Below are 12116 nucleotides of genomic sequence, written 5' to 3' on the forward strand. Positions count from 1 at the left end.
GCACAACAGACTGCTCAGTGAGGCAGATTTGAATCCAAACGAAGCGACGCTTCTTTCACATTTACGACTACCACAGAATGCCGCACATGGGATCAGAGCCAGTGAGAAGCGCATAGCGAATCTCTGCCTTGGTGAGAATTGAAAAAGCTTCAAAGCGTTGCTATAAACAACACTGAGTTTTCAGATAGGCGGCCAACTTGTGATTATAAGCCTGACATATACACACATGCGCACTCGGATGATGACCCTGTAAGTTCGCAACCAGCTCTGTTATTTAAATGCGCTAGTGCTTAATTAAATTCTGATTTATGCATGTTTGTATAGTTTCCCTTTTGAACACTTCCTTTCTCTGACCGCTCCCTCTGGTCTCTGTCAGGTTGATTTCACGCATCTTCTCCTCGTCAGCCTGTTCTAAGGCCACACCCCCAGAGTCAGCCACTGCCTCCTCTAATGCACACAACAGCATCCGCCAGAGTCCGTCCAGGATTAGAGACGAACCCATTCAAGGACCTTTTGCAGAGTAGATTAGTTGCCCTGCGTTAAAAATCGGACTCAACGGTACATTCTGGACAAGTCGAACTGCAGTGGTCTGATGCAACTACATTACCCAACATGCACCAGCAGAGCCCACCTACACAGAGCCTGCTGCGTTTCATCAACAGAGTGAGTCCGCTCCAGAACCATTTAAATCCACTCCAAACGATGCTGCTTCACATGGACTGAATCCTCTGTTATGTAGTTACATAGTCGTGTGTTGTTTTTCAATTTTGAACTTGTCAGCAACAAGTAAAGACAGGAAGTGCAGCTGCCAAAATGAGAACATAGGCTCTTTTGTGGGGAGAAGATCATTTTGGACAATTTGTCTGTCTTCACTGTGAGACAGATTGTGCGTCCGTTAACAGACCGATTTAATGCTGTGAAGGAAGCATACCTTCTGCCAGTGTCTGTGTGTGTCTGTGTGCGTCCGATGCCAAAGCAGCGATTATGGGCATTAAGGCCTCCGATGAAAGACAGGAAACAACCTGTTACTGTCTCCTGAGGGGTGGACACGGAGAAGGAGGCAGAGGTCAGGCTGGGGTATTTAGACTGTTTCATTTACAGTATGACAAGTGGTTTTATGTTGCATGACACGCTTGTTTTGTTGTCTGTGTTTGGTCCAGGTGTTCTTTTGTTTCTGTTGTTTTTACCTCTTTCTGTTCATCCGCTGTTCCTGAATGTGTGTGAAGAAAGACGCACACAAATAGAAGGAAGGAGAGAGATTTTAAAGATACTGGCCTTTCACAACTCACCAGCACTAGGACCTCACATACACACTTAGTTAGACGGTATTAAATTGTAGACATTATGTGTCCTGTCTAGAAAGAACCAGTTCCATAAAATCTCCTGTTGTTTTACGATCAGTTAGAATAGAATAGTTTCCGATTGATCGCTTAACATAAAAAAAAATCCCTCTCGCCCTCATTATTCATTTCTGCAGTTAAATTGTTTGTTTTTGGCAAATTCAAAGAGATTCAATTTGGAATGTTGGGGGAAAAACTGCATTAATGCAGTAGAGCTAGATTTAACTTCAAAGATGGGAGGAAAGTGAAGCCACTGGGTCAAAAAGTACAGAAACGGTTCAAGTAGATGAGAACTAGAATGAAAGAAACCGTTAGCCAACACCAAGTAGCATCGATGAGAAGCTTGGTCCACAGACATACCTCCAGTAAACGACTACATATTGTTACATTCTCAGAATCATCTGATGTGTGTGTTGTATTTGCTGACGTCAGCCCATGCAAATGTTTGATAGTAGAACTTCTAAGCATCTAACTTATCAACCGTCACTGGTTTGTGGATGGTATGATCGCACGTAGACCACAATGAATAGTATTTGTCGGTAGAAATACACTACAGTACATTGAAATGAATGTTGAATGTTTGGTAAGGCTCCGCGGCAGCGTTCAGGTGGATAGAAAGAGTTTGTGTTGACTCTGATCAGCCACAGAAAAGGCTCCGCAGCCTTGGATGCTGGTAGTCAAGCAGCGACTCCACCAACTGGGTCCGTGGAGCTGAGCGAGTCAGGGGGGGGCGCGTGACGCAGGCTTCCAGAGAGCAGCTCATCCTGGCCACGCTCACCTCATGGTGCAGCACCCGCCACCTCCAGGTATCGGCTGCTTCTGGAACCAAAAACCCTCAAACACCTCCATTCTCTTTAGTCCTGCGCCCACAAACCTTGTTGTCGCGTCCGAGGGCCCATCGCCCTGCACCATCTTTTCCCTGGCTTCTTCTGTGAGTCTGCTGGTTTTGTTCGGTTGATCCAAAGGCTGTGTATGGTGATGGACGGATTGATCTGCCGCCCGTGTGGTTTGTGTCCGATTCACAAGGTGCATCTACGTCAGACTCCCAGTTTGATGACTGTATGTTCTCTAAAGCTAGCTCACATATTATGCATGGATCCATTTGAAGCTTATTTGTATATTGATGTATATCACACTTTACTATATGCATATGTTTGTAATAAGTGATGTTTATATGTAGAGAAAAACATTATTTGGGATAGTTTCACAGACATGGATTCGCAAATTAATTACACAAAAAAATATAAGTAAACAAAAATGGAAGAGGAACCAGGTTCAGAATGTCAGAGAAAAAATGATTTTGGTAAATGAATCCATGTCTGTAGAATCGTCCCAGCGTCATGTAGTCTTTTCTCCCCAGTTATATGAAGCTGTGTTACTGTATGATTACTGTATGGACAACATGTTTACTGAACCTGCTTTTCATTTACTTTTTTAAGTGAATTCTTTGCAGTTGAATTTCTACAGTAATTTTTTTCTGCTCCTGAAAGTTTGTGGCAACATTCACGACGAAAGTAAAACGTTGCCTTCAGTATATTTGAAGCTTTTACTTTGAAAAAAACTCTGTTTGGCTTTTTATAGACTTATTGGCCTTTAATTATTTCAACAAGGGCAGATTATATTGTAAATCTGTGCACCACAAAGTTCAAAAGTCAGCTTTTTTAGAATTTTGCCCAATTTTGCCAAAATTTTAAGGGCTTTTGATCTGAAATCTATTGCGCCCTTGTCCATAACCTAGAGCCGATCATGTGAGATGGGGATAAGTTAAATCTGCATGTTTCCAGCCTGTGTAAAATGTCTACCTACAGAAAAAGTAATGATCAGGATTGGAGGTGAACTTTCACTGCCAATAATTTTCTTTTGTTGAATCCAGGTACAAAATGTTTTGAAGTGACCTAAATTTTAAAAAAGAGCTTATTCATAATTTTATACACAAATATAGATGTTTAGAAGTTAAAACTTGTTATACAGTAGCTCAACTAGAGTAATCATGGCTTCACATCTTATAGAATATATTTTTCCAATATAGACAACAAACTAAATATAGATTTTGTTTTTATAAAACATGATGTAAATCAGAATTAAAAAAAAATATTTTTATTGGACTTTTATTTTTTCAAATTTTATAAATTAGATTTTAATACGCATTGTTTTGCCCAGTCCGTGTTTGGTTTTCATGTGTTCATGCCACCTTTCTCTTTCTCGTCCCATTTTTGTGGTATTCTCTGTGATGGCAGGTGGAGCCTCTTGGTTTTAGTTGTTATGACTCACATTACACTCAGGCCTCCACTCTCAGATGTACATAGTTCCTTTTTTTGCTTTAAATGTACAACAGATATCAGATATCACCATAAGCTGTTTTTGTGCCCTGTCTTTGTATGTTTCTGTGAAATAAATACTATTTTATCACATTTCATTACACTTTGTGGCTCAGTGACTTCTCCACACGTCTATCGATGATTTTCCAGTAAAACTGGAGTAAAATGTGCCTCTTGACAATTGTGTGGTTACAATGAAGTCTTTGATTGGTTGGTCTGTTCTTGATAAATGTGGACTGTCTGCTACTACAGTATTTCACATATGGTAAAAAAAAAAATACAAATGCTCTCAAAGAATGAGTCAGCTTCAGAGATGATCGGCCTTTTATTTCTCACTCTGCTGGAATTGTTTGTGCTTGGGATTTACAAAATCTGACCACATTTCCCCTAAAGCCTGTAGCTTCTTGCAGCCTCTTCTAGGAAGTTTCCATTGTGTGATTGTGAGGGTTCCTCAGTGTTCGGTGAAGCCCAAATGTTCCAGCTGGCATTTATTTAAGACGTAAAGCTTGTTGACTCTCTGTCTCCTCTCCGTCGGCTCTAGGGTCAGAGTTTCAATTATTAAAAAAGCAAAATGACTACATGTAACAAACCTCTTAGTGAGATGGAAACCCCGCCCAGTGCAGACAGCTTCCTTCCTCCTCAGTTCAGGATATTCCCAATTAGTGGCGACAGCTCAGCAGAATCATGCTACGTTACAGGTCCAGATAACTGCTACTCAAGTGTAGCTGTAACGCTGGTTCAACTCAAGGTTTTGCTAGAATGCAGTGACTGCCTGTAATATGTGGTGCAATAGGTAAGTTAAAGTAGCTTTAGCACAATATACATTCATACCCATTAGTACGTGCAAAGGTTTCTTGTAGCTGCTTATTTTATTAAATTAAAATCAACACAGTGAGTGAAATGTGTCAGATTAATATGCAGTTGTGTATTAAAAGCATAAACAAGTACATCAGCTAGTTCTTAACCTCAGACCCCACCACTTTCCTCATTATAGGGATCAGGTGTGTTCAGCCATTCACAAGCAGAGAGTTGCCATTTTAGATGAGGGTGGAGAAAGATCAGAATAAGATTAAATGTTGGTGCTAGGTTTGAGCCTGGAGACATCATGAAGCTGGAGGAGAGCAGTTGCCTTAATCCACGTGTCAAACTGTGGTCTTTAAGGCCGGTGTCCCTGCTCATAACTTTAAACAGGTGTGTTTTTTGGCTCATCTAGTTGTTGATTGACTGAACACACCTGTTTCAGGTAATCAGCAGGAGTTGGGGCAGAGAAGAGTCTGAGTTTGACACCCCTGCCTTGATCCTGCTCATGAACAGGTAGACAATGCTGATGCAGCTTCTCTGGGTTGTGTACAGTTTCAGACACCGTTGGCCCTCTGATGAAAGTAATGGTGTAGCTTCATGGTGTGTCTCAGTAAAGTAGATGATCTGACACATAGGAAAGGCATTGGTGAGCTAAAAAATTAAATGCATTCTGTACAGCATGGAATGTTAATACTAAATAAAAAAGCACTTAGTAGTTAGTATGTGATGGAAAAATGGTCATAGTACAGTAGCTGACACTTTTTTCATTCATGACCTTTTTTGACAATGTACTATACTGAACCTTTTTAGTATAGTATGCAATAATAAAAACTGTCATAGTATATCATTAAAAAAAGAGTGGTAGTGTAGTACATGTATGTGATAATGTTGTCAAAAAAGGTCATTGTATAGAATGTGATGAAAAATGTGTCATAGCATAGTATGTAAGAGTGTGCAATATTTGAATATGTTGCCAATAAAGGCACATGCTGGAGTATAAATTGCCAGTATAGTTTGTACAGTAGTCAAAAAGGTCATAGTGTAAAATATGATTAAAATAGTGTCAAAGTATGTGATTAAAAAATGTCTTTCTATAATAGTGAGAAACCTGTCACAAAATGTCCTAGTATAGAATGTGATAAAAATGTCTGTGGTGAGAAACGTCATGTATGTCGTCAAAAAGAGTATCATAGTATGTGATTTAAAAAAAATGTCTTTCTGTAATGTGATAAAAAAACGTGTCATACTATAAAATGTGTCATAGTATAATTTGTGGTTAGACAAGTATCTGGTATAGTATTTGATGAAAAAGTGTCATTAGTAAGTCGTACTATAATATGCGAGAAACGTGTGTGATAAAGTGTCATAGTATTTACTGTATGTAATGAAAATGTTTTAGTGTAAGACATTACAAAAGCATCATAGAAACATGTTTTAGTATATGGTGGACAAAAAACACTGGATAGTTTGGATAGTTTATTGGAATACAAATAACATAACATTACATTAAAATGACTGAGGTCCTGCCAGAATTAAACAGTTGCAATAAAAGTATTTAACAAATATTTCAAAACATAAACTTAAAAAATGTGCAAAATCCAACATAAGGTTACATTAAATTAGATCACACTTTAAACAGAAGCAGCAGCAGAGAAGGATTCTTTATTGATTATGTCGATGTCAGCAGCCATCACATGTTGGTTCCTCACATCAAACTAAAGAACGTGTCAACAGTCTTCCCTCACACTTTGCACAGATCGTGTATTTAAGGACCTGATTAGTCTGGATTCTGGAGGAATCACTTTCTTACAGCTTATTACCGCCACCTTCTGGACATCAAGTGTAACTACAAACAAAACACAGCATCAGACTCACAGTATAAGTAGAAATTTGTTTTAAATTATATAAATTATATAAATAGCAATATTTAAAAAAATGGCCCATGAATTCATTATATTCGTAAACGCAGTAACTTGTTAACAATAAAACAAGGAAAGTTCGTTTCCTTCTTTCGAGTTTGGCAAAGGTTCTTTTCAGTTTAGACAGAAGCACGCTGAAGACATCTGCTGCATGTACTGCCCAGATCTGCCGCAACAAACTATTAAAAACGAATCAAGTCACCCTTTACCAAGACGTACTTTTCAGAGTAAATCATATCCTGCGAATCAACTGATGTCATTTCTTGAAATATGATCAAAATATCGGCATGTAGACTAAGTTTTACACAGTAGCATAACAAAAAATACACATGTAGAAATGACTTTATATTATTCTAAAACAATGAAAATATTAGTGGTAATGAAACATTACTGTACAATTTACTCCCCTAAATGTTAAAATATCTACCAACTTTCATCATTTCACCCTTATCCTCCAGCGGTTGGGCTTAAAACAACAAGTAACCACTTAATAAAATAAGTCCTGTCATTTCAGCCTTTGCTATAATGACTTAATCAAATGGATGCTTCCTGGTTGAAATCAAAGACATATTTAGGCAAAAACTTACATCATGTCAAAGTGCTGAAAAACAAACACCACGAATCCACATCCACCTGAGAAAAAACACAGCTGCCACTATGACTTTCAAAACATAGCATTCAGTGGACAATACAGCTCATTACAGCAGCAAAACGGACGACGGGGTTTAACAGGAGAGATGAGTCTATTCTTTATCTCTAATTAATACTAATTACTCTGGTAACACGCCTGCTTGGTGGCGCCTGCAGCTGTTTCCTGATGTTCCATCCTTGGATTTAAGGTATTATGAAATTATGTTTTCCTAATATCAGTTAATTTTCCAATAAATGTTAATTAACATTCTTCTTCACCCAGGACGGAAAATGTGAGTTGTGTTCATCTTCACTCCCTTAAATCATGTGTTTTAAGTTTTGATATCACTCAGGTGACACATTATTTTCTTCAGTGATTTCAGTCCAATATTTAGGTTTAATGCAGTGTCCGTGACAGTCTCTATTCCCAGACGCAGCATATCAAATATACAGTAGTAACTGGAAAGGTTGTTTAGTAGCCAAGAGCATATTTTCCGGTGGTAAAGTCGGTGGAAAGTCCGAGGCCTCTAAACATCGATGGCCACGCCGTGTTTGGTGGAGATCACATCTCTGGTTCCTGTCAGATACATGAGGACTGAACAAAGGTGAGGAAGAGTCGCAGTGGTGCTGACGTACAGCCAGTAAGGGATCGGTGCCGTGTTGCCCAAGGGGCACACCCACAGGCCATGGCGCACTGCGTCCCGAACGTGGTGCGTCGCCATGGAGATGAAAAGCATCCATGGCAAGGAGCACCAAGCATCTTTAAGGCGTCCGATCCACATGAGAAAGCGGAGGGAGAGACACAGGACGGGGATGAGGGAGGAGCAGTGTAGGGGAGGACGCTGAGGGAGAGACACCGCAGCCTGGCAGGAATGAGAGGGAGGGAAATTACTGGTGAGTGCATTGCAAAATGTTCAATCTTTACTGCAATTCTGCAAAACTGTGAGTCATCTCTGGATAAGAATATCAGCTTGAAGTCCAAGCATTGCATAACTGGGACTGCTTCCATCCAATAAACCCTGATCTAGTTTGTGTTTGAAGGTTAACATTTTCCAGATCCAGAATTTGCTCAGAACCAGGAGGAACCAGGAGGAGGAACCAGGATAGCGCTGGATTTTGCTGCCTCCATGCACATAATGAATTACACTGCTCCAGAACATTAGGGGGACAATTAATCATTCCAGTTTAAAAGCATGACAGTTAAACTTCAGGGACGTTCATCTGTCTATTTTAGGACAGATATGATTAAATAAAACTCATTATTTTTAAGTGTGTTGTCTTCAGAGCTTTTCTCAGGCATGAATGGCACAAACTTGGCACTTCATCTTATAAAACACCAGAATAAATGAGGTTCAGGAATAACCCCTTGTTTCCTGTTTCTTCCTTCAAACTCAGGTATTATCTACAGCAACTACACATCTCAAAGTTTAATATGGGTCTTTCCATTCCAAGTTCCATAAGCAGGAATCTTTTTAGATGCCCAATTCAAATAAATATGTAGTGTTATAATTTATTTAAAGATATGTTAGAGTTGTGTCTTCCTGGAAATTATCATTTCAGATAAATGTACTGTGTCTGATTTTGTTTGTTCCTGCTTTGGCCTTGAATAGTTTGTGCCTATAAATCCAGACTAGCTTATTTATCAGGGAAAAAACATTCTCACTATCCTAATGTCACTTTGCTGGAGACTCATGAATCCATAAATGTAGGATCATGTAGGATTTACCTTAAGTGACAAGGATCCAGCCATGTAGAAGTGGTCCATGTCTATGATGGATGCTAGAAGACCAGCCAGCAGCACCTCATACACGTCACTTTTTTTCCTCAGTCCAATGACTACTGCCCATGACCACAGCCCAATCAATCCGTGCGTGGCATTGTCCAAGGAAGCACGCAGCCACAGATGGTGCTGGATAACTGGCAGCTGCAGAGCGTGGTCCGCCACCACGCAGAACATTCCAAGCCCTGCTGATGCAAGCAGGGAGGCAGAGCTGAACGTTTGGAGAAGAGCCTGTGCTTTCTCAGTCTCCACAGCCAAGCTGAGAGGAAGAGGCGCATGGTCAGCCCCAAGGCCCACGCCTAATAATGGCGATGAGGAGGGGGATGAGTCGAGCTTCGAGTAAAATCCTTGCATGTTGACTGATGGCTGAAGGGGCCAAGCTGCCACTGAAGGTCAATGAGGTTCAGGGAGACTGGAGTAGGAAAAAGGAGAGAAAGCAGAAAAGTCAACAAAGTGATAAGCATCAAACTGAAAAGATTACTGTGTACATTATATTAGTGCAGTACTATAATAATCACTCATCATCTGAGAGGCCGAGGACGATTGCATCTGCACAAGATTCTGTTTAAAGCTTTGCATGAAACATAATACTCAGTACTTAATGTTTTATTTATTTAAGCATAATGACTGAAATAAGTCCTTTAAATGAGGACACTGCCTGTATTTTGCAGATGGGGGGGGGGTGAAGTACTGTTTGTCTGTTGTCATGATGACTCATAGGACTTGAACAAGGAAACAAGGATTGTCTGTTTACATTAAAGAAATACACTTAAGGTTCTGTCCAACATTTGTCAACACAGTGAGAGTCGAAGACCAGAAACCACGTTTCCAGTCAGGAAGAAAATACTGCGTGCGTCTCACTGACAACACCAATAACACACCGTTAAAACAACAATAAAACAAAGGCCTGAGACCTGAGAGTCATCGTCGTTACAATGTGCTCGCTATAAAATTTAACTAAAACGCCACGTAGAACATCCGTGCTTGGTTTCTTAGACCCACAAACACGCGATAACGCCGAATACATCTATTGATCACCTTTACATCAGCAGCGTTCAGGCGAGCGTCACAGCTGGTGACAGATGAGCTCATTGATCACGGTGAACAGAAAAACCGGTCTCCGTCTCATGCAACTCGGTGAAATGTGGGGCAAACCCTCCGCTGGCGCGTTGCCTGAATCCGCTTTATCGTTGCCAGCTGCTGATGTAACAACAGCCAGCATCTCTCGAAGGACAAAGTCATAACATCGGGCTGCTGTGTATGAAAATTTCATTAGCTGACAGCTATTTTTGTCCCCCGCGAGCGGCCGCCGTTAACGGAATGAACGCTCGACAAAGCTCGCCGACTGTCATTGCCTTGATGTGGCATCTACAGGCTGACATTGAACGGTTCAAGAACATATTTAACAACGTCTTCAGCATCTAGCTAGCGTCGCTGACGATGGCAGCTACATGCTAACTGGCTAGCTACTAGCTACGGGGCTTTGTGTAGGCGGCAGCGGCGGTCACGATTAGTTCCCCTCAAACTGCAGCAACCTGCCACTAGGACACGTTCGGCTAACAATAAAACAAGAGACGCTCTCACGTAACGGTATAATCAAATGTTTAAGTGATATTTCTCAAGTGAATAACATGTAACATTATCGCTTCTCACCCCATCGCTCTGCACTGCCTAAGCCTGCATCAAGGTGTGTATTCTTCTTCTTCGTCTTCTGCGGCTTCTTCTTCTTCTGGGGTTTAGGGCGCCGGGATCCAACCGTCGCAGTGCTGCCACCTGCTGGTTTTATTCTCTCCCTACACACAACACTTTCGCCCACCAGAGGTTCACGTTTCTGCTACATAGATTTTTGATTCTGCTCGTTCTAGCATAAAAGAAAAACAGAAAAGCCGAATAAACCAATGATGAGAAAATACACAAGACACTTTGTTTTTATGTGGGTGTGGTAACATATCAGTCGTTTGAAATAACATCAAATATATTACGTAACTGATTATCAACAGTCGGTTGTCCCACACTTAACAGAAGTCCGTTTTCCACTGGTTGCCATGGTAACATGTTTCCACTTCCACCAGGCTTGTTTAGCTCTTCCTCATACACACAAATACACACAGGCTGTGGTGGAGTATATTATTATATATGTATATTTATAGATGTCATCCCTGGCTTCTTTGAGAAACCTGAAAAACATCCTTGAACATGTTTTTACTGATACCTTAAGGTCCAAAATGTCATCAAGACCACCGCAGTAAACCAAAAACATCTGTAAATAAACATTGCTGTTGGTTCTGATACAAATTCAATTTTAATCGAAGTGACAGGCACAATAATCCTGACACTGAACCCTGACTTGCAGATAAAATGAGTTCCTCCATTTCGAATTAGGCGAAACTGCTGAATGGAGGGTTTTTAAATAGATGTTCAAATCAATTCAAATGTTGAAACTTCCCATGCAATAAACTTTAATTTCGCCACTCATCTAAAATCCAATTTAAACCATGTCTATGAAATGTCCCAGATCATATCTGTACAGACAAGTTTAATGCTTTTTAATGGGACATCTGGGGCTTCTTATTGTATTTCACTAGGCAGATTTTCAAAATCTAAAATTGAACGTGGAGTTTACTTTTCCTCCATTTATGCTCTGTCAGAGCATCCATTAAATCATCTTGTGTAAGTTAAACTGAGCTCCACATGTTTAGTTCACTTCATCTGTTACTGAGTTACATATGTAGCCGCAGCGGTAACAGATTTATTATTTGTGTAAAATCAATCTAAACAATCATTACAATAAATAACAAGGCTTCCAGTGAGTAACAAACCTGTCTGTCTGTAGTTCTTCACAGTAGAACATCACTCCTATGAGGTGTGGTGTGATGTGTTGTCACTTGATGATGAATCCATAACCAGGTAGATATGCATGATATTATAATACTGTATTCACCACCTTCTTAGTAGCCAAGAGTTCTTCTGTGGAAAGCTCCACAGAACTGATGAAACAGCTGATGAAGCACGTTTAAATGTTTCAGGACCATGGACAGCGCGCAGTACAAAAGGCCGACTCTGCTGCCCTCAGGTGGCCAAATACACACGATGGACCGCTTTCTATCGTCCTACACATACAGTACAGGACACTGTTATAGTCAGCTGGCGCTTAAAGGGGGCACAATGCACCACTGCTGCTCTTAGAAGTACTATTAGTTAGAATTAGTTTAAGTTTTACAGAGATTATAATAGTAAGTCATCAAATCAGTAAGGCCATAGTGAGTTACTATGTGCTACTAGTGAGAAACATGTAGCACTAAAATGGTTTAAAACACCACAGCAAAAG

The 12116-nt window shown here is 40.3% G+C and overlaps 2 protein-coding genes across 3 annotated transcripts in view; one reads left to right on the plus strand and one right to left on the minus strand.

The window, feature by feature from the left end:
• Positions 1–3756, plus strand: part of il11ra (interleukin 11 receptor, alpha) — a 31133-nt gene extending 27377 nt beyond the window's left edge. Inside the window, exon 12 of the mRNA XM_029169147.2 lies at positions 377–3756. The gene's annotated coding sequence lies outside the window, so the exon portion shown is untranslated. The remainder of the gene's footprint in view (positions 1–376) is intronic.
• Positions 3757–5922: 2166 nt separating this feature from the next.
• Positions 5923–10594, minus strand: tmem267 (transmembrane protein 267). 2 transcript variants are annotated; one of them, XM_029169806.2, is made up of 3 exons: positions 10442–10594; positions 8735–9200; positions 5923–7871 (listed from the first exon to the last, which is right to left on the minus strand). In XM_029169806.2, the coding sequence occupies exons 2-3, from the start codon at positions 9140–9142 to the stop codon at positions 7536–7538; spliced, it is 744 nt and encodes a 247-aa protein (XP_029025639.1). In that variant the 5' UTR covers positions 9143–9200; positions 10442–10594; the 3' UTR covers positions 5923–7535. The 2 variants fall into 2 exon arrangements, with proteins under 2 accessions (XP_029025639.1, XP_055369537.1); XM_055513562.1 differs by lacking the exon at positions 10442–10594 and adding an exon at positions 9827–10407.
• Between the last annotated feature and the right edge of the window lie 1522 nt (positions 10595–12116).

The sequence above is a fragment of the Betta splendens genome, chromosome 12, assembly GCF_900634795.4.
Source record: "Betta splendens chromosome 12, fBetSpl5.4, whole genome shotgun sequence".
In the NCBI taxonomy this organism is placed as follows: domain Eukaryota; kingdom Metazoa; phylum Chordata; class Actinopteri; order Anabantiformes; family Osphronemidae; genus Betta; species Betta splendens.

What these genes read in the sequence shown, in the direction of transcription:
- tmem267 (XM_029169806.2), bottom strand. Translation starts at nt 9,142, where the DNA reads ATGCAAGGATTTTACTCGAAGCTCGACTCATCCCCCTCCTCATCGCCA. An exon ending in CTGGATCCTTGTCACTTAAG is followed by an intron (nt 7,872 to 8,734) that starts GTAAATCCTACA and finishes CATTCCTGCCAG; the next exon opens with GCTGCGGTGTCTCTCCCTCA.